The 21,864-nt window shown below is 37.3% G+C and overlaps 1 protein-coding gene across 2 annotated transcripts in view; it reads left to right on the forward strand.

The window, feature by feature from the left end:
- Positions 1–444: 444 nt before the first annotated feature.
- The window catches only part of EMC2 (ER membrane protein complex subunit 2), a 35,823-nt gene continuing 14,403 nt past the window's right edge, over positions 445–21,864 (forward strand). Inside the window, exons 1-5 of one of the 2 annotated variants that reach the window (XM_059865407.1) lie at positions 445–602; positions 6,534–6,647; positions 7,293–7,357; positions 11,608–11,693; positions 14,448–14,505. In XM_059865407.1, the coding sequence (XP_059721390.1) occupies positions 515–602; positions 6,534–6,647; positions 7,293–7,357; positions 11,608–11,693; positions 14,448–14,505 (411 nt within the window). In that variant the 5' untranslated portion in view covers positions 445–514. The remainder of the gene's footprint in view (positions 603–6,533; positions 6,648–7,292; positions 7,358–11,607; positions 11,694–14,447; positions 14,506–21,864) is intronic. The other variant, XM_059865396.1, reaches the window with a different exon arrangement.

A 21,864-nucleotide genomic window follows, 5' to 3' on the forward strand; every position in this document is an offset into this window, starting at 1 on the left:
GGGCAGGAAAACACTGGCAGTTCTCATGCTGACCCCAAAACACACCGGGCACGTCTGTGCTTGGCGTGTGTTTAATGTGTACAATCTGATGCCATGCGAACTGCTCCTAGACAGTTTATAAGGACTGTAACACAGAAAATTAACCTGCAGCCCTTAGTGCCACCTGAAGTTTGGGCTCTGAGGTCTTAACCCCGGTGCCCGCGGGCGGGACAGGAACGGAGGGCCGCGGACTGGAGGTCACGCGTGGCCCCGTCACCGCGCTCCCGACGCGAGCACGGACTAACAGAGCCCAAAGAAAGGCCCAGCGAGACAGGCGCCGGCTGAAGCTCCGGCCCTTCGGGGGCTCCCCTCCAGCGGGGCGACGCTCTCTTTGGCCGCGGCGACGGTCACGGAGGGGACGGAAGGAGCCCCGCGCAGCCACGGCCGGGCTGCGCGGGCGCCCCGGCGCCAAGCGGCCGCGCAGCACTGCCGGGCTCTGCTCCGCCGGGCCGGCCCCGCTCCCGCCCTCCCGCCAATGACGGCCGTGGCCGTCACCGCGCTGCGTCACGGCGCGGCCGCCAAGATGGCGAAGGTGTCGGAGATGTACGACGTGACTTGGGAAGGTAACGCCGCGCAGCCGGCAGTCCCCGCCCGGGGCAGGGGCTGTGCCCGGCCCGACCGGCCCCCGGCCGCGGGGAGGGGGAGGCGCTCCCGGAGCGCGGCGGGCTCGGGGCGGCGCCGGGAGGCCGTACCCAGGCCTGGGGAACAGCAGCGAGGGGCGGCGGTTCTGGCGGCAAAGGCGGCGACCTGCCGTTCGATGCTCGCAGGTCCCCGGGAGGTGACGCGCACCTGGCCCGGAGTGTCCCGCGCTGCCCCGGTGCGCGGGGGGGCAACCTCCCCTCGACCCCGCGTCTCCAGGGCACGGCGGCGGCCGCGGCGTCGCCGCTTGCCGGCCTTCTCCCCCTGGGTACAGCGCTTACCAGCAAAAATGCTCTCTTGGTAGGGTCAGCAGTTTGCGTCGTAGTTCATCTTTTGGTGAACTGAAAATTCCCTGATACTCTCGTAAAGCTCTAACATAAGCATTTATGGGGAAGTTTCAAGAAGGTCTGAAGTGGCAAAAGTTTTTGAGAATCCCACCCTCTGGGTGTTTACAGCTTTCACGTCTGTTGTATGATAATGGTGATTTGTTTTTCATATAGCAATACTGTCTAAGCTTTACTTGACGTTCTCAGTGGTTATTTTTCCATAACTGGTATTCAAATGTGAGCTCAAGACAGCACTCAAGCCCTTTCCAGTCTCCTATCAAGAATAAATGAATGGTTTATAGTAACAATTTTGGCCTTAAAGGGGTGACCTTTAGCTGGGTACCATGCACTGCAAACATTATAGTGTAGAGAACATAATGCAGAAAGAAGTTATGTGATCTTGGGTTTTCATTTATGTACTGCCAATCTGTGAAGAAATAATTGAGTAGTAGAATAATTACCCAATCGTGAATTAATGCTTAGTTTGATTTTGTAGCTAACAGGAGGAACATTGGGAAAACCTTGATTAACCATTATTTTATATCTCTTGAATGAACGTATAGTACTTGTGAAACTCAGCTTGGGTGGAGATCACATAGATCATTTACTGTTAGATTTTCACAGAAGTTGCCCTAAACTACTTTGTGTTGAAAATTTTTCCAGTTTTTATCATTCTTGAGCAGATATTGTTACAAAATGCAGGACTTAGTTGTTTGGGGTTTTTTTATGGGGTTTTTTGTGGGTTGTTTTTTTTTTTTTTTCCCTGGTTGTTCTTGGGTATCAATGACGGAAAAGAGCAATGAGCTTTTTCACAGAGTGGGTAACACTCGTGTGGCCATGTCTGTACATTTAGCTGTACATTGTTTTGGCCCAGGGTGCTGCAGAGTGTGTGCTTATACACTAACTTAGAGGCCAGATGTAGGATATTCAAACTTACTGCTTCTGGACTTGGCTAATTCATACTGAGGTCAGCTCCCTGCTCTTAGAAATAACCTCCACATTTTGCTTCCAAGAATTCTGATTGACAGTTGTGGCATTGTGATTGGTGTAGAGTTTTGTATATGGGTCGGGTTGAATGAGAAATTTCTGAGGACCAGCTTATGAGTTTTGTCATATCAACTTCTCAGTCTCTTCAAGTATTCATCCAAGTGAAAGGCTAGTGTGTGTTGGTACATGGGACTGTCTCCACTTTGGAGGCATGCATTTGAAAAATTCAGTATTTTTTTTGCTCTATTGCAGGAGATGAAAAGTAAAGTGAAAAAGGTGTCCTGCAACAGACCATGCAAGGACTCCTCTTAAAAAAGATAGCTTTTCTCTTTTCTCTGTGTAAGCTTTAACACATCCTGGTGCAATGTAGCTTTTCCTGGGTGAGATGATCCAGCAGTGTTGTGACCTAGTTCCTAGCAAAGAACTTGAACATAGTTCTAGGAATTTTATGTAGCTCGTTTTGAATCTCTGAAATGCTTAATTTATGTGAAACTAGGTGTGTGGTTCATATGTCCTTTATATACCCAGGCCTTTCTAAACAAGACATTTTATACTTATATATTGCCTAAAGATGAAACTGCAAATCAAGGTTAGGAAAGAATAACATGTAACAAATGAAATAGTTTCTACCTTGCTTTGCTTTTCACTCAGGTTCTTTGAGACAGAGGTAGGAGTTAATTTTTTTTAGGTACATGCATGGTACAGGTGGTTAGGAAAGATAACTGAAAATAACTGTGTTTTCCAGTGTGGAAGTTGAGGTTTTTATTTTTTCTTTCTTTGCTTTGTGGCTGTATCTAAAGCTTTAAAGTGTATTTGGAAATCCGTGTAGCAGGAGAACATCTTGTTTAACTTTATGGTTTTGATCAATGGACTTAGATGATCCAATACCACAGAGTACTGTGGTATCGAAAGAGAAGCTTATATGTTATTATGTAACATATTTTACAGTAAAGCTTATTTACTTGAGACAAAGGTGATATGTTGCTCCTTTTTTTTTTTTTTAAATACTGGTTCTAATTATTCTAGAGAAAATGGCATATTTCCTGGTTCCTTTATAAATAAAAGAATTAGAAACTATGTGGAGTGACAAGAAACCAAAAACTGTGGGTGTAGCCATGGAATGTTATGTAGTAGGTTTGCACATCACTTGGTACCTGGTGATGTGTAGCCTCTTACTAGGACTTTCTTAAGCTATGTAGAACTTCATAGAATAAATATTTCTCTTATTTTCAGTGATACATTAAAGATGAATTTGTCCCATGAATGGAAATATTTAAAAAAAGCAAACACCTGTGTAACTTCATTTTAGGAGCAGGTTTTGGAGTACACAAGTGTAAAATTAGCACAATCTGCAAACAGGCAGCAGTTCAAGAACTATTAAAATAACAACTGACTTTTGCAGAAAATGCATCTGGCATATTGTCAGAATTGGACAGAGTGAGCCAGGTTTTCTTTTCTTAACCTTGCACAGCAGCATAGTGGTGTTAAACACATCACACCCTATTAAAAGGAAGCAGTGCCTTTCAGCTGTCACTGCTGAGCTTTTTGGGGATCTTTGAGTGCTGTCATGGCAATTCTTGTTTCAGTCAATAATTCTCTTAAGTGGTTATCAAAATGAAAAAGAGAAAGGAGTGGCATATTCTTTAAACTAGCTTTCTTTTGATATAAATTGAAAAAGTGATGAAGAAGTATTTTTTTAGATTTTTATTAGCTCTGAATGCCTCTTGCTTAAGTTCTCTGTAACATTAAATTAGTACTGCTATTTTCTGTATTAAAAATTATACTCCTTCAATAGTAGCACTTCAAAAGTTTTCATTAGCATGTTCATGTGAGACTTTTTTCAAGGAACTCTTTATCATTTTTGAAAATATCATAAAATGCTTTATAAAATGAAGTTTACCAGTGTGTGTATTTCTTGCAAATGTTTGTATCTGGGAACACATTATATACAAAAAGAGAAAATTCCAAATGAATTTAAAAATGGAGCACTTCTGTCTTTAATGCTAGGTGGCAAACTCCCTTTCTGTGACTTAGAAAATGAATTCATATTCAGTTTGTATATCAAGTCTTTAGGAAATAGGAAACAGTCCAGCATTTCATTTCTGTAATAATCTATGTGCAATTAGCTGTTTCTGATGTGGTTTTGTTCTGTGCTGTCTTTGCTTTTAGCTATTCCTAATTTTCAGTTGTAATCAAAGAGTCAGATCAGTTTACTCTTGGGTTTACATATGTGTTTTTGGGATTACAGCAGGCAAAGGTGAGAAGCTGGGGTTTTTTTTTATTTATTGAAGCCCTTTTGACAGCAGAGTTGCCAGGGTTAGAGGCAGCATCTGCAGCACCCAGCGTGATGCCTGTGCCTCTGTCTGTACTTGCCAGATGAGAGTGAACAGAGGTGGGCTGTGGGTGAAGATTTGGTGTCTGTAACAGAGAATCAATATATAAATGAGCTCTGGAAATATAATGGCTATGGGGTCCCTGAGTGGCTGCTGTGGGAGCAGCAATATACCAAGGTGATATTCTGGAGTTTGCAATTTCTGTCTGCCCCAAAGTGGTGATTTTCTTCATTTCATCAGGTGCTTTTAGATACCAAGGACTTGAAAACTATGATCCAATTCATCAGTGGAAGTGTAGGTAATTATAAGAGGATTATTTCATATCTGGTTGCTCAGGCCAAATGAACTGACGCCTTACTGGACACAAAAATGAAACACAGGTTGTGTCTCTTGGCTTGCGTGCTTTTGGGCAAAAGCAAACACTGTCCCAAGTGCCTCTGTTCCTTAGACCTTGGAACATTTTGATTTACACATGCCGTAGGTGCCAGTTTGGAAAAAGCCAAATCTAAAACAAATGTATCAATTGCTCAGCACCAGCCTGTAGGTGACAGGAGAATTTTAATTAAAATTTGGACATTTCTTTACCTTGTTTTTTTCATCTGAAATCTGTAATCGTGTCTCCCCAGCCTTGTATTATGTCTCCAAGACTCAAGTATTATTGTCTATTTTGATAGATTTCTTTGTTAAAAAATTCATTGTTTGACAACATTGTAGAAAGACTTGTATAATTTTACTGCAGTTCTTAGTGTTTTCTTTCTTCTAGCTTTTACATAAAATTCAGTATTTCTAAAATCAATAAATGTTTCATTCATCAGCTGATGTTCTATTCTTTGTCCTAGAAGTTTTTTTCCATTGCTGTAAATGTTGGACTTGTGTGATGAATGGTAGATGTACCTTCTGTTAATACATAATTCAGACACTATTCCATTTGGAATCACACTGGAATGAAGGCATTGATAATTTCCAAGTAAATGAGTGGGTGGAAATCAGACAGCTTATTTATTTTTAGGAGTTTAGCTTGTCAGCTTTTGTGAATGTTTGTGTTCACTCACATTCTTGCCGTCTAACGTTGAATTTCCAGGGACCATCGTATGTCTAGAACCATTTAACTTTGCCCATGCATATGAAATGTAACCCTGTGGTGGTTTTGGTTGAATTTCAAAACACAAAATGTAGCACAAAAACAGTCTTATGAGCGATCCGAGATCACTTCAGGTAGATGGAACAACTTTTAGTGCTTAATTTTTAACTGTCATTTACATTAACTCTATGTTTTGAAGTGCAAGAAAAACTGACAGTGTTTAGATCTATCGCTGTATTTGTTTTTCCAGATGTTGTAAAGTTTTAAAAAAATACTAGCAACAGTTATCCTTGTACCTTCTTGTTAGTAAAACCACTATCTAGTAATGGAAACTATTTTCCATAAGTTTTCTCAAAATTTGTTCTTGTGTATAGAACAGCTATACTTAGATAAATGTAAATGCATATAAAATCACATTCTTAGCAATTTCCTGGTCTAGAGGATAAATAAAGCTCAGGCAAGGTAGTGTTCTCTACCTGACTTAATGATTGTGTCTGCTCTCTTGATCTTAAATATACTCTTGAAACAAAAATCTTGATAATTAAATAAACTGTCATTTCTGCCTTGCCTAGGTAAACAGTGATATTTTTTATACCTTCGGACACTTCCCTGGTGTAGAGAGCCTTCACATCCATGTGCACTTTTATTGAAGCTCCTTTCTCTAGGAATGTGTAGATTCCTTTCAGAGTGGAAGTTCTAATGTTTGTTCTAAAATTGTAAGTTGCATTTCTGCTACCTGTAGCAGAAATGCAATTTTAGTTTGTTTGTAAATGTGTGAAACTAGTCAGGAGAAATCTCTTGTAGCCTATTTTACCTAGCAATGGATAAATGTTATTATTTATTAGATAACTAGGTATAATTTTTTTTTTTTACTTCATGTGTTATTGTCCTAAGAGACTGCTAACTTAGAAGTTGAATTGATAATGTTAGAGCATGAGGACAGTTGGGTTAATAAGGTTTCAGAGATCTGTTCTCTAGTGATTTTTTAATTTTAGTAGAAGTCACTTTCATAGCTCTGTTACTCTTTAACTCATCCCATTCTTCAGATGTGTATCTTATCTATCCTATGCACATTCAAATGCCATTACTCTCTGAAAATCTCTTCTTTTTTTGCCCCTTTGCCCCCAGATATGCGTGATAAAATGAGAAAATGGAGGGAAGAAAACTACCGAAACAGTGAACAGATAGTGGATGTTGGAGAAGAGTTAATTAATGAATATGCATCTAAACTTGGAGATGACAGTAAGTAAATAAATATTATTGTAAAAGTTTCCTTGTCTGATTTGGTTTTCTTTTTTCAATCTGTATTTTATTTAACAGCCTTTATATGGTCTTCCAGTATGTGCTGATGTTGATGAAGTATATATTGCTTTCTTAGTCTAATAGGCTTCCAGAATTCCAAGAGCTTTTTTCTTTCCCAAATGTGGGCTGCAGTGAAAACAGCCATAGAAATTACATTATAGAACTGTTTGCTTGCTCTATTAGTATTCAGGCTGCAATGTGAAAACTTAATTTGAAAGTGTTACTAAGATATTATTTGCATGACTTTCAGTTCTTCAACACTGTGACAGAAATTGAAGCAAGTCCTCACAGGGATCTGTCTAGAACATGGCAATTATGATGTTGGGAAAAATAGAGAATTAGAGCTTTTTTGCCTTTCAAGATGTCAGAAAGTACTTTGGCACTAAAAGCAGTAAATTGCTTAAATAAGTTGTTGATTAATTCCAGCAGTTTCTTAATTTGTTTGTGTTTCAGCCATGATCTGTGGGAGTAGAAGGGGAAAAATGTACAGACAGAATTAATTAATCCTGTTTACATGATAGGTGCTTCCTATTACCTCAAACAAACCCCAAGCTAATTATCTGCATTTATTGTCTCTGTGTCCAGTTTGGATAATTTATGAGCAGGTGATGATTGCTGCCCTGGACTGCAGTCGAGATGATTTGGCATTGGTAAGTTTTCAAGCTGACTTGTCTTTCACACTGTATGTATTCATCCTGGGTGTCTCTTCCAGATAGTTTTCTGGGAGTTACAGCATATTCTGAACTCCATTGCTTGGCCTGATAGAAAGAACATCTATCAAGAAATGCACAGCTATGAAGAAACTGCCACCACCTACCTCCTCTGAGGCATAACTTTTGTTTACACAGATCACATCTCTTCCAATAGCCATGAAAATATTTACAGCTATTCTGGTATGGGCTAAAGGTCAAGAATAATATTGAAGTTGCCATATTGTACAGAGAGTGTTTGTTTATTGAAAACCTCTCAAATTATATTGGTTTTCTGAATGCTTTGAGGTAAAATGACCCATCTTACATATATGTCATGTTGACTACCCTGAAAGAAAGTCACATATTGGAGCAGGTCTTCAAGATTAATAAGGAGCTGCACTGCATAGTGTTTAAGGAAAGGCTGGGAGTTCTGTGTTAAGTCTTAGGAAAGCCAAGAAGGGATTTTTCAATACTGATGGGAAGGAAGTTATAAAGGAGGTGGGTAGATATTTTCATAGTGGTGCAACAAAAGACAAGCGTGGGACATAAGCTGTAACAAAGGCAATTCCACTTACATATTATGAAAAATTTAGTGAATGCTTATGACAAATAGCATATTGAAGCTGTGGAATCTGCTTTGGAAATGCTTAAAAATAGATTTGGATATGGCTCTGCACTCCCTTGGAAACTGGCTCTGTTTTGAGTGGGGACTTGGAGCAGGTGACCTCCAAAAGTCCATTGCAATCCAAGTTATTTGGTGGTTGTTGATAAAAATATTGTTAATGGATATTTGAGTCAATTTGTATGCAAATTTATTTGAATGATATAAATAAGAATAGAGATAGAATTAACTTATTTTGAGCTGTAACCTGTTTGTTAAATTAAAAACAAAAAAAGCCACTGAAACAAACAAACAAAACAACCCAGTCAGCTTAGCTGATCCTTGAAAGGCAAAATCAGGAAGAGGCAAAAGTTTGTCTTACAGGAAAATGTTAATAATCTTTTCACTGCTCTTACACAAAACAGTCAGAAGAAAACAAAGGCTTACCTTGTGCCCTGAAAGCAATCAAGCTTGAGCTTATTCTAAGTAAAAAGCCATTTTCAGGGCTCCAGGTCTTTCACTGCAACTACGCCTCCAGTCCCTTGCTCTCCATCAGATGACAAAATACCTCATAAAATCTTTGAGGTTTGTGTGATGTCATTTGGGTAAAACTTAATGCAAGGGAGGTGAAGGTAGGCAGAACAAGACAGGGTTATCTGACCATATATATGCGCATATATATATATATATATATATATATATATATATGTGTATGTTGAAATGGAATATTGGAATATGCCGGAAAATGTCGTACAAGACTGAACTTGTGAACCCACTGAACTTCCCTCTCTTTTGTCCCTCAGAAGAAAATACTGTTGTAGTATAGCCATTTGTTTAAACAAAAACAAATAGACGTACTTTTTAAATAAATACATTTCTGTGTCCTGATTTATATGTAAAACAGATTTGGTCTTTTTTTTCAGGGTCTTTTAAAGAAGACTTTCACAAAATTGTTGACGGAGCCAGTGTTGAAAGATCAGTTGTGAAACGTTCTTTGTTTTTACTAACCCTGGCAGGGAGTTTAAATTTCAGTGTCTGCTGTTTAAGGAATATTGCTTGAGATGAGAGAATGCAACATTTTGTATACAGCTTGGAAAAGAGATTAAAAGCATAGGTGGAAACTTAAAGGATTTTTTTTGTTTGTTTTGTTTTGTTTTAATTTGATTGATTTATGATAAATAAGTGGTTAATTCGAACAAGTTAACATCATCTGTGGCATTTTACTAGAGCTGTAGCCTCAAAGCAGACAAACACCTTTGGCTCTTCTGTTTTTTTAGCAGTGAGATTTTGACAGCTGGGATGCATTTTTTGGGGGGGATAGGTATTGTCTACTCCAAATGAGAAGCTGAGGTAGTTTTCAGAGTAGTTTGTCTGACTTTCATCTTCTGTTTTTCTTTCCTTAATTATTACTTTGTCCTTTCTGTCCTGCACCAAAAACCCATGTGTAATGCATGCCCCTGCTGCTGCCAGCCAGTTGGTGGTTTAGTGCAGTCACCTATTGTTGGCAGCGCTTGCATTACCAGTGTTTTACCTACTGAAGTCCAGGTTTACATTTCTCTGCCTTTGTCTGATGTTTAAAAAGTCAGAAAGCAAATTAAGTGCAAGTTGAAATTTCACGTGCAAATTGTCTTTGCCATTGTAACAGAGAATTCTGAGGGAACATTACAAGTAGATTACTGACATGGTGCAAAACCAGTCCTCAATAAAATGAATTATGGGGATTACAAGTCCCAGTTTAAAAAGAGGACATTCAGTTCTGCTGAGTCCAGAACATTTTGAAGATACAGCTGGTGTAGTTTATTCATGTGCTTTTGGTTTTATCAGTGTTACAGTGAGTTGTTCATGACTTTCCTACAACTTTTCCTGTCATTTTTTTGTGTTTGATAGCTTAATCTACAGTTTACTTTGGCCCCTGGACTGCTGTGTTCAGTTGAGTAATGGTTGTATAGTGAGATCTAATGAGAATAATTCTCATCTTGCATTATTCCTGCTCTTGAGCACTACTTTCATATTGTCAGTGAGGATTTTTTAGATGTAAAAGTCCATCTACAGATTGTGGACTTTAGTATTGTAAATGTTATATTTTTTTTTTTATTTGTACTTTTTTTTGAGAAAAATAGTACGTGTGTTTATAAAAATCACTATCCTTCAGGGTTCACTGATCACTAGACCACAGGATGGATTTATTGTATGCAAAAGTTCTTTTTTAAGTCTACAAGGTTGTCAGGGTTTTAAAAGCTGGAGTGAATCTACTTTTCTGGAGTTTTTTGTACATTTTTTGGTCTCTTAAGAATGGCCAGAGATTAGTTCTGTCATCATGTAACATACTGTTAAGTATGTGTAATTTTTTATGACTAGAGCAACAGCAGTTCACCTAGACATCACTCGAAGTGCCAGTAAGCAACTTCTCTGCTAAACCTGAGCCTGTCTATGTGAAATTGCACTGTAAGAATCTTGGTTCTTTGCAAATTAAGTTGATTGTGATGCAAGCAGTCTGTTCTTGCTTGAGGCAAGCAACACAACTTTGGTCACTGTTGCTTTTCATTCTTCTATTACTTAGCATCTGGGAGAGATGCGAATATTCCTCTTGGATGTGGTTTAGCAACCTGTTTATCTACAAAAACAAAGAGGGATCCTACTGATTGTTACTGATTTGTACTTTGTCCCTTGACCAGTGGATTTGATGAGATGGAGTAGATTATGTAGATGCGCCTCTGCTAGACCCTTATGTCTGAAGAACAAGTTTCTAAGTTGAGTTACATAAATAAGTGCCTGGAAGAGGATTCAGTGTGAAGCTTTTAACGTGGTGCACACCACTGGTCTGTTTTGAGAGCCTATGGGCTCTCCTGCCTCCCACTGTCCTGAGTCAGCTAGGAGCTTCACAGTGCTATTTAGCCACATCCTTGATATGGTTATGAGTTAGCTTGCTGTGGGGAAGTTGTGACCCAGTCCTTGTACCAAATGTCCTCTGCTAATCCAGAAAAATCTGCCTGTGATGAATCCTTTTTATCCAGCCCAGGTGTCTCATTGATTTCAGGAGTTAAAAATTATGCCTCGTCTGCCAGCAGGCTGTACCCAAGCCAGTGGCAAACATTTTCTTTGGATTTCAAAGTTTTATTTTAAAAATAAACACAGAGCATTGTGTTAGCATAGTTTGTTCCATTGTGAAATATCCATTTATTAAGGAAGTATCACTTAAGCTCTCAATGTCTTTTTTTTTTTTTTTTTTTTTTTTTTTTTACTGTCTTGTGTTAGTTACTATGGGGCAACTAAGTAGAATTCAGGTTGTAATAGTGTCAGAGCTGTTTTAGTAGGTGAGTGTAATTTTCTGGGCAAATAACTATTTCCAAGGGGGCCTGACAATCTAATGCCCTGTATGGAAGATACTTCTTAAAATCAGTCATCTAACAGGCGGAATTTCAGTTTCCAACCTTCTCTTTGTCAATGTATTTTATTGCTTGCTTTAAAAATTGGTATTTACTTTTACTCATAACTGGCATGGCAGGTAGTTGAATTATGAGCGAAGGCCTTTTTTTTCTGTTCTTTTTTCTTCTAGCTTCTGTGAAGATAATTGTATTCACAATAGAATTTTTGGTTCTTTGTGTAGTTTTGTCTTCAGGAACTGAGGCGGCAGTTTCCTGGGAGCCACAGAGTTAAACGATTAACTGGAATGAGATTTGAAGCCATGGAAAGGTAAAACCAGAATTTTAAAAAATGTACTTTCTGTCTGAAAAAACTGTTTGCTCTTTCTTAAAAAAGCATTCAGCTATTGCAAAATGGCAAAATAATGCTGGGCAGTTTCTGTATAGGAAATAACAGTGTACATGATGATATTAAGATTTTTAGACATCTGTATTGCATTTTTGCAGGTACTGTGCAGTGTTTAACTTTTGCAGTCTTCCCATCAGAGATCATAGATCAGAAGGATCTCTTACTTCACAGCATAAGCCATTACACAGTAGAACACTGCACAGTTTTTTGCCAAATTCTGTGAGGCCTAGGTTTCATCTCAGAGAGCTAGGGCAGCATATGAAAGTCAGTGCCACTTGTTTTTTTGCTTCAGCTGTTCTTCTGTACTCCTGATTACTGCAGGGTGCAGCTCTTTACCCTTGTTTCCTGAATGTGAGTAAATGAACTTAAAAAAGATTAAACCTATAGAGTTTGTTATAGAAACAAATCAAAAAACAAATGGAATAGAATAGCTGAACATAAAATTCAGACTGACCTTTTTGAAATATCATGTTGAGGGGTTATAACATACTAAGTTCAACAGAAATCACTAAAATAATGAACAGATCAAAACTTTGCAACTTTCCAAATGAATGACCTCAGGACTTGAGGATTAGCTTTATTGTACACATTCCCCCTTGGATACATCTTTGTTGTCAACATTCTGTTCTATAGGACTTGTCTTGGGTTTTAAGAATGACTTCCAGTGCATTTGAATGGCAGGAAATCTGTTCCATGCCACATTTTGCACAAAGTTGGAGCCTTTGGGCCATCTTGATAAAAAGAAATTGGAAGTACAGCCTAAATGCTTTTTTAAAAGATACTTACTTAGCATATGTTTTTTTATCCATTACATTCTTGCAAAGTTAGCTTTGAAAATGGTATTTGATATGAAACACTGATAAATGTCCATTGCTTGGATCGAGACTGAATAAATGGACTCTATTCTCAGGAGCTGTCTCAGGGCAGCCAGATGCTCTGTTTCACACTCACTTTATATAAGGTGCATATTTTTGGAGAATTTCCATTAAACTTAGCTCTCTTTTCTTCATTTTATATAGGGTAGGAAGACAGAATTACAGCAGTTTTTCCCCCTTCCCGAAACCTATTCAGAAGTACAATGGATCATAATTCTGTTCAGGCTTATGTGTCTGTTTTAAAGATGTTACTGCATGGGACCTGATCTTTGAGGGATAACTGCTGCACAAACATCATGTGTGGTTTCAGCAATGAAGTACTATTGAGATCAGCGTATCAAGGACCAGAGAAAGTAACAAAACTCATTCTTGTCCATAGGTTTTCTCTAGAAGTCAGAGCAGAAAAAGGCTTCAGCTTGGGGTTGTTTTGAACAGGAACCCATCTGCAGGTGCTCTAAGCCTTGCCCCAGAGGAGCGTGTCTGTCTCCTCCAACTAAAAAAGAAATCCAGAAAGATTTAGGCTGTAGGCATCATGTTTCACTTCAGTTGAAGTGAACTTATTAAATTCTAAGTGGCTTGTAGGATCTAGGGAGGATCCTGCTTCCCCTGACAGGAAAATGAAACAGTGAAGACCATCCCCATAGATTGGGACATCCCTGTAGACACTTGCTAATAAAAAGAATAATGTCCTGGAACTTCACCATGTAAAGCTGGGATTATGGCCATCAGATGGAGTCTTCTAAAATGCATTTGACAAAGCAGCAACTAACACAGAACACAAATACAGCATTTTACAGCACGTCTGCTCAAGTCTGTAGCAGTCACCTTCTGCTCGTTTCTGCTTTTGTGCTTCCTTTCACAGTAGTTCCTATACCTTAGGGTAGCTGGAGTGGACAGCTGAGCTATGGTAGTGTCAGCAGTGCTTAGGGAACAGTGCAAGTAAGTAAATGAGTGTCTAAGGTGATGTCTAAGGAATGTGGAGCATCAGAAGTCAATCAGTAGTATCTCTGACAAACTGCTTGTCAAACCACATATGAAGACACAATATATGCCCTAGTTCTGTGGCAATAGCTCAACAGCTGTGTAGTGAAATGTGGTTTGAATTGAATTATTTCATTTGTTGGGGCTGTGTACACAGCTGACTGTTTCCCAGAAGTTTTGAAGGTTAGAAGTGCTGTAGCACCTATAGTAACCTATTTCAAGCACACTTCAGGTAGCAGAATTAATTAATAAACAAATAAAAAAAGTGGGAAATGGTAGAAAACATTTTCTGTTAAGATTTATGTTATAATCTGTGGTAGACTGCTATAGGAATTTTTTCAGTTTCCTCTATGCATCTACTTATATTTTTTCAAGTCACAACAGAAGGAACTTTACATGAAGTTTTAAGTTACAACAGAGAAGTGGAATGTTATTATTTTGGATGGCTTTTCATGTTTTGGAGTTTCTGTTTCTTGGGAGATGTGAAAGGGGGAGTAGGGATGTGATGGTTGAACCTTTTCGGTAGACATCAAGAGAACAGACAGGAGAGTGAGATGCTGCATGTAAAATATCCAAGTTGCTGCTGAAACGGTATTTCATGAAGCAATTTCCATGGGTTTTTCTTAATTGGTGACAAAAAATTCTGCTGTTTATGCTAAGCTCTCTCAAAATAATTTTCTGTAAATATGGTTTCCTTAGTATATGTATATTATATTTCAATGCAAAAAAATGCAGGAGGGTTGTTAGCTATTGCAGGGAGAGTCAGAACGTCAGAAGTTCTGTCTTAGCAGAAATAAATGCGAATGATTTCTTTGTACAGGTATGATGATGCTATCCAGTTATACGACAGAATTTTGCAGGAAGATTCAACTAATACAGTAAGTTTAGAAGATAATTCTAAACTGCACTGATGTGTTGTTTGAAATTGTGACTATATTTTCTGTTTCAGTGTGAAAAAAATGTGTGTCTGTATTGCTGTGTTTCTTTCCTTTAGTTTTCTGTTACAATAACCAATGTTACCATTTCATGAGGGGAAGATGTGATGTAGTACCTTCTTAAACACTGATTTTTGGAGATGGATTATAACTAGTGACCTTTCCAGAAGTTTAAGTAGTGTTTAGAGCCGGGCCTTTCAACTCTTTCATTTCCCAGAATATAGAGTATTTAAAGGACTAATATAGTCTGTCACGTCTTCTGTGCTTCTGTGCATAATCTTACTTAAGGATTAACTATTAATACACTCAGGTAGTGCTTGAATAGCAGTTATTTTGATTCATGTCTGGGACATTTTACTAGCTCTTGAATCAAAATGCATAAAACATGCCAGTTGTATAAAACAAAATGTGAGACAGACTGTACTGTTCTTTTAAGCATTTTTTGAATACTGTTTGTAAAAGCTGATGTGAGCTGTTAGCTGCCAAAATAGAAGTCTAGAGAAACTAGTAACAATGTATTTTCATTGATATTTTTTCCCCTCAAGGATAAAACTTGAAATATGAAGAAACTAGGGAGTTTCAGATTTTGTGTAACATAGATGTTTATTGGAAAATAAAAAAAGTATTATTAATCGTTGAGAGTGTGTTACTTGGTTTTGAGGAGCTGTCTATTGGGTAAACTTTTGTGTAAATGTAATACTTGGGCTATTTCAGATATTTCAGATTCTGGCAATCTCATGTAAATCTTCCTAGGTGTGTGTTGAACCTCTACCTTTCCTTGGTCAGCTTATGTGGTCTGCTATTCAGGAGGGGAAAATCCACAGAAGAACGTTAGGCACTTGGACAACAGTGATAGGTTGAAGTCTGTCTGTTAGCAGTGCTAGAACTCACAGATTTTGTGCAAGGGTAAAAGGAACTATTTCAGTTCTTCACTGTTCTTTTTCACTCTCCCCGAAATAGTAGAAGCCTGAGCTCATTAAGTTTTGAGTACAAGATGCATAGGTGTCCATAGTAAATGGTGGATTTTATCACTGCATGGCCCAAAGAGTTTGACACAAAATCCTCAGAGTCGTGCTGGTCCAATATGGAACCCATTTGCAGTGAAATCACAGAATGTATCACCTTTGTAGATGTTTTATGACCTTTTGCTGACACCAGTGGAAAATGGAGCACCATATTACAGTGACTTTTATGGACCACAGATCTTTGAAGTATAGATTTTTGTTCATCTCAACGTAGCTAACTTTATCTGAGTGCTTTGTTGGATGGCATTACAAAACAAAATTATATATTTAAATAAGTAAAATGCATGATTGTTTCTTTATTTGAATTTTCTCTGTAACCATATCATTAAGATCCATAAACTTGCAATATTTAAAAGCTTAAGTTGTAAATATTAGAACAGTTGTGTGGTTGAAGTTCCTAATTCTAATAATAGAATTGGAGAATGTTAAATGCAAAGGAAAGTTCCTTCCTTATAACTAGAATTTGTTGGGTAAGGCTTGCATGTCAGGAGTGAAAGTTAAGTAAAAACTTTTGGTTTTCGTAAATTGTCATGTGTAGATTTCTTTGTGTCACTTACCTGTTAATTATTTCCATGCACACATGTGGCTGCTGTAGGAAAATAAATATTTCAAGATTTTAGAAAAGCAACTGTTGCTGAGTTTGTCTTGGCATTCACCTAACTTTATAGAAATTTCTTCTGGTCTGCTGACACATGGAGTTGCTTATATGCATTAAACGTTTTGGCAAGTGCCTTAAGTGAAACATAGACATTTGTTCACACAAATCATGTAAAAATCATAGCTTGCATTGACTGATCAAAAAGTAGCATGGAAAAAGATTTTTCCAAAAAATTACTTGTTTTAGACACATAGCAGAATTTTCCATTATAAAAAGTAAAGTTTGAACTCAAATTATGTAATGGACATTTACACTTTTGTGTGAAGTTTTGTTGCTGAAATTGCATTAACAGTAATTACTTAATTTCTTAGGATAGAATTCAAAACAGTGTTTATTTTTTAAAATCAGATGATCTTTAAGTTTTCTCTCACTGTGCACTTCCTTTCTGTTAAAGATGACTCATTTGACAATGGAACAGTGTTAATGTCGCCTCAGAGATTTTGTTTCATTTTTCAAAGCATATAGGTGTTGAGTCAGTCTCTTTTCTAAAGACTTTAATGAACGAAATGTGACTCTTGTGAAATGCATAGCTTGCATACGTTTCAATAGGATAAGAATTAGAATCTTTTCCCTTCTTGTCTGTTTTGGTTGAAATTATGGCGTGTTAGAAGTCAAGCTCACAGATTCCTCTTATTAAGGCTGCTTATTATTTTATATCATAGGGCTCTTTTATTAATCAAAATTTCATGTAGTGTCCAATTGAAAATGTTTATAGTGATGCAGAACATTGATTTGTTTGTAGATCTTCAGATTAAATGCTTATTCTGTTTCTCAGAACAAAATAAAAGAGAGTTATTGTTTTTTTAGTAGTGTTGGTAAAAAGGATTTTTTGTTTATTTTTGCTCTTTATGTATTTCATTAAGAAATCCTTATCCTGCTCTGCTTTGGAGGAAAACCTTTTAGTTAGCTAAATATTTTTCATCAGTTGGGCTCTTCTTGAGGTGGTCTGTTCAGCAGAGCAGAGAAGCTTGTTGATGAGAAAGGAAATTGAGTTCATGTATTCAAGACTTAGATTGGTGTCTAACCTGCTCCACTGCCATCCTAGTGCACCTGCAGTTTCTCTTGATTATTCAGCTCAGCCATCAAGAAGATTGCAGAGCACTTGGTCAACACCAGGGGAAAATGACAAAAGGCACAAAGTTCTGCCTTAATTCTAATCCATAGAATCTGGAGTCTTTATTGGGATCATTCTTCAGCTGTTTTTCTTGCCACTTTTTCAACCAAACTTTTCATGCAAGACACTCTGTCTGCTTCCTTAGCTTAGAACATGTGGATAGTCTCATTACCATCATGGGTTTAGTAATATAATTGTGTGAATGAAGAATTTAAAATTTTTGTAGTAAGACAGTGTTCACATCAACTCTGTTGTTTTTCAGCGTAGGCAGGAGCAAGTGTATGCATATAGTCACATGAAGTTACCCCTTCTCTTGCTATTTTTAGATTCTTTTTGTAGATGAGCTGGACATATTTCAGAAAAGACAGAGGAGGTGGTTGAAGATGTCTGAGAATCCAGAATACTGGAAGGATCAAGGGCAGTATCTTTGTATCATGTAAATAGGCAGCAGTTATATACCATGAATATCTGAGTTCATATCTTTCTGTGACTGTACATTACTGCTGTCTAGACTGTATAGGTAACCTTTCTTTCCCTACCTCCTTATCTCCACTAAATAAGATAAGAATAATGAGCACTGAATTTGAGCACTGGATATGTTTGTCATCTGAACTGTGATATTCCTTAAAACTGCTGCAGTAGCTGTGAATTAACTTTTAACTCGTGTGAAGATCTTGCAGCTTTGTACATTTATCTACAACTTGCTCTGAGTTGAAAAAGGGAAAACTGCTCACCAAATGAAGCATCTACTAATAGGCAGAATTTTCTGTGGTGACATGTGTGTTTCCTTAAATATATTGGCCACACTGCCAGGAAAGACAGAACTAGACCTAAACACAGGTCTATACAGTGATCATTTTAAAGGGAGTTGAAAAAGATAGCTTGGCACTGACTGACACAGGATGGAGTTGGTGAGACTTGAGAAGAACGGCTGCTGCTACTTCAGTTAGTTCCCAGTGAGAACTGATGGGAATGCACTATATGGTCCTAAAAAAATGGGTTTTTTGCTTTTGACAGAATATCATTTACCATTGCAAGGTTTTTTTGCTTCTTGTTCAGTCATGATCGGTGAAGTGAGAGGGCAGAGTGCATTCAACCATTTGTCCCATGTTTTGTGTGCATAGTGTAGCACTTTTAAATGTTGATGGAGATTTTGTCTTTTTAAATTCAGTATTTGAGAACAGAAGAGCAGCTGTACTGCAGTTGTGGCAAAAGTCCATTTTACTTGTCCTTTGTCTGGCTTTGACTTACTGCAAATACCAGAACTGTATAAGAGCTGGGCAATGACATTATGCTGTGGACTGTTCTGCCAGTTTCTATTCATCTTCATGTTGCAGTTTTCCTGTGCCAGAAGTGTTGACTCTGTTTTTAATAGCTTTTCATGAAATTTCTGCACAGATGTATTTTTAAACTTTCTTAAGTTTGCCATACTTATGTCTACAACATAATTGAGAAATTAAATGTTGTAATTTTTAATGGATTGTGCAAATCTCCCGTTTGTGGGGGTTTTTTCCATTCCAACACCTTCAATCTAACAATTTTATTTAATGCCTCTGAATTTGTCTGTTACTGTCAGCAGTTCTTTTCACTTTATTAATACTCATGACTTAGGGATCTTTTGCACTTTTCTTCCCTCCAAGCTAAGTCCTTATGTGCAGCTGTTCTTGTTGCCATTCTGTACCTTAAAACTCTGCTGCTGTTCTCCATGCCATTTATGTGTTTTTTCTTACATTTGGGTGAGAAATGAGAGGACTGAATGGCAGTCAGTATTAAAAATGCAGGAGAATTATGGACTTAAAAATGACAAAGTGATACCACAGATGTGTCTCTTCTGAATTCTTTTCTGATCACTCCAATATCACAGTATTTTCAGTTTGGGGTTTTGAGGCAGGGTTTGTTGATTTTTTAAGATGGTTTCTAAACACTAAATTGATGTTTTATAGAAGTGTTAATTGCAAGTCCAGTGTCTTCCTCCTAACCCGACAAATTCAGACAGGTTTTTTGTGTACATTAAATTAGTATTGTTTGACCCTATATGCAGCCATTTATGTAGATTAAATTTTACCAGTCGTTTTATTGTGCTGGTAAAAGTATTCATTATGATTCATTACTGTGAACGCTATTCTTTGCAGTTGTCTTTTGTTCTTTATGCTTATCAACATTTAACTTTACATCACTATTAATTCCCTTGTTAGATCTCTTTATCAAGAGTGCTGAGCAGTAGTTTTTAATACAGATGATTCTGGGATTCTCAGTGCAGAGAACTCTTTTCTCTCTTTTTTATCTTTTGACTTACTTATTTATCCATGTGAAGACCTTCCCTTGTTAGGCTGTGGTGACTCTAGTTTCCTTCAGAGCTTTCAGCTTTGAGGTGAGACATCTTGTTTAAATTATATTTTAAGTCAGAGATGACTTTTACATGGATCTTTATTAATCTACACTTAAGGACTCCTTGAAGAACTACACTAGATAAGGGAAGCCTTACTTTCCTCTGTGTAAACTGTTCTTTCTTTTTGTTAGTATATAACATTTTTCCATGTTTGCCAATACCAGGTTTTAGCTTTTCAGCCTGTACATCTCCTACCAATTTGCTCTGTGCTGGTGTTAGACTTTATAGGTTGTTTATTGAATACAAAAAGTTATGTTTTGCTTTGAGGTTATCCCTAAAAGGGCAGCTTCTATCCAGTAGCTCTGTGCCTGCATAGGTTTGTAAGATTTAACTGTCTTGCATGACTAGCTTTGAAAAAATCTGGATTCTGGGAGGAATAAATTTGGTATTGTATTGTTGTTGTTTTTGATTATGTGCTGGTTTTGATAATATGCTTTTTTGACATCTGTGTAATTTTTCCCTGTATCTCAGTTGTAGCTGTTTAAGCTTCTGTTTTGATTTGCATATTACAGTTTGAAGGAAAATGTTTCAATGGATCAAATTCTTAGACCAAATAGACATTTTCTAAAATGTTAAAAGGAAAGAAAAATTTCCTTTTAAGATGAAAAGTATCATGTGTTAAATGCTGTAGTAGTTATACAGATAAGAAATTCTTTCTTTCCTAGGGGTCTCAATTGCTGCAAAATTCTCCTACTAATACTTTCTTTAGAGCCATGAAATTTAGAACAATATTAGACTCTCTCTTGATATGTTTGACTAATGAAATGCAGAAGTTGATAAATGTTCAAGTCCTCACTTCATTTTGTGTCTACTTAAAGCTAATTAAAAAGAACCATGACACATGCAGGATTTGTTCTTATGCCAGATTGGGGATTACTAGTCTTTAAGAGAAATGCCTTAACAAGGTTCACTCCTTAATAAATTTGTACATACTGAAGTAGCTTACTGCATATGATATTGATTCTTTAAGTATTTCTTTAAGATGCATATATCTTTCCATAAAAAATTATGGATTTACAGAATTTGCCAATAACCATTCTAGTGTTTTGCTTTAAACTCTGGAAAATTGAGGGGGAAATCTGTGTCATAGTATCTGCGTGGTCAAATTCTGCAGATCTTGTTACAGCACTGGAGGTTCTGCCTTTTCCTTTTTACTTAAGGTGGAAGGAGAAAGAAGATTGAGTTAATTTTTTTTGAGGCTTGTTCTAGGAAGTCTTACTGTTGTGATGTGAAGAACTGAAATGTACCCCTTGAATGCTATTTTTAAAGTCTTTATCAATGTAATTGTTTGTGACTATTTTAGTAGGCTTCTTAGACTTCAAAATAATTTCAAGTCCCTGTATTTGAAAAATAATTTCTCAAGAATATTCTTGGGGGACTTGCAATTAATAATTGAACAAATTTGTACTCTGCATTTTGCAGTTTTTTAGTATCTTGCAATAGATCCACTAAAAACGAGTTTGTATTTTGAGATGTGAGGTTTTTTGGTAAAGAAGGTCTTTAACATACTGGAATATGTTTTGTTTTCTTTTATCAGCTGTAAGGCAGGTGAGAAATAGAAAATATGGTATAAATGCTAGGTAAAGCTTCTGAAGAATTGGTGTGTGAGTCTGGCTTTACTTAACAAATAACTATTTTTGTATACTAAAGTGGTCATTAGTGTTGGCAGTGGTCCTGTGCAGTAAAGCATTTTGTTTAATTTGTATGGGAATAAAGAAAAATTGATGCTATCAGTGTAAATTGCCATTAGTTATGCTGCTGTCCTCAGGATGCTCAGGAAACTGTGTGAGCTCCAGCTCACAGAGCAGCTCTTAAGCTGACTCACACAGTGAGCTCAGGAGCAATATAAATGAGAACAAGAATTAGAAATTTACAGCACACAAACTGTGGTCCATGTTTTTTTTTGTAATGCAGGCCTTTTTGTATATATTTTTCTTAACATGCTGACTACCGGAATTATTGAATTTTATTTTTATTTAAAAACTGATAGACTTTATAATTGAAAGAAAAACTAGGAATAGGAAGTCAGATAGGAGAGTAGCGAATACCATTAAAAGCAATAGTAGTTTGTTTTCATGTCTTCATTTTTTCACCTGTCATATCAATCCTGTGAATC

Source organism: Haemorhous mexicanus, chromosome 1, assembly GCF_027477595.1.
Source record: "Haemorhous mexicanus isolate bHaeMex1 chromosome 1, bHaeMex1.pri, whole genome shotgun sequence".
NCBI lineage: Eukaryota > Metazoa > Chordata > Aves > Passeriformes > Fringillidae > Haemorhous > Haemorhous mexicanus.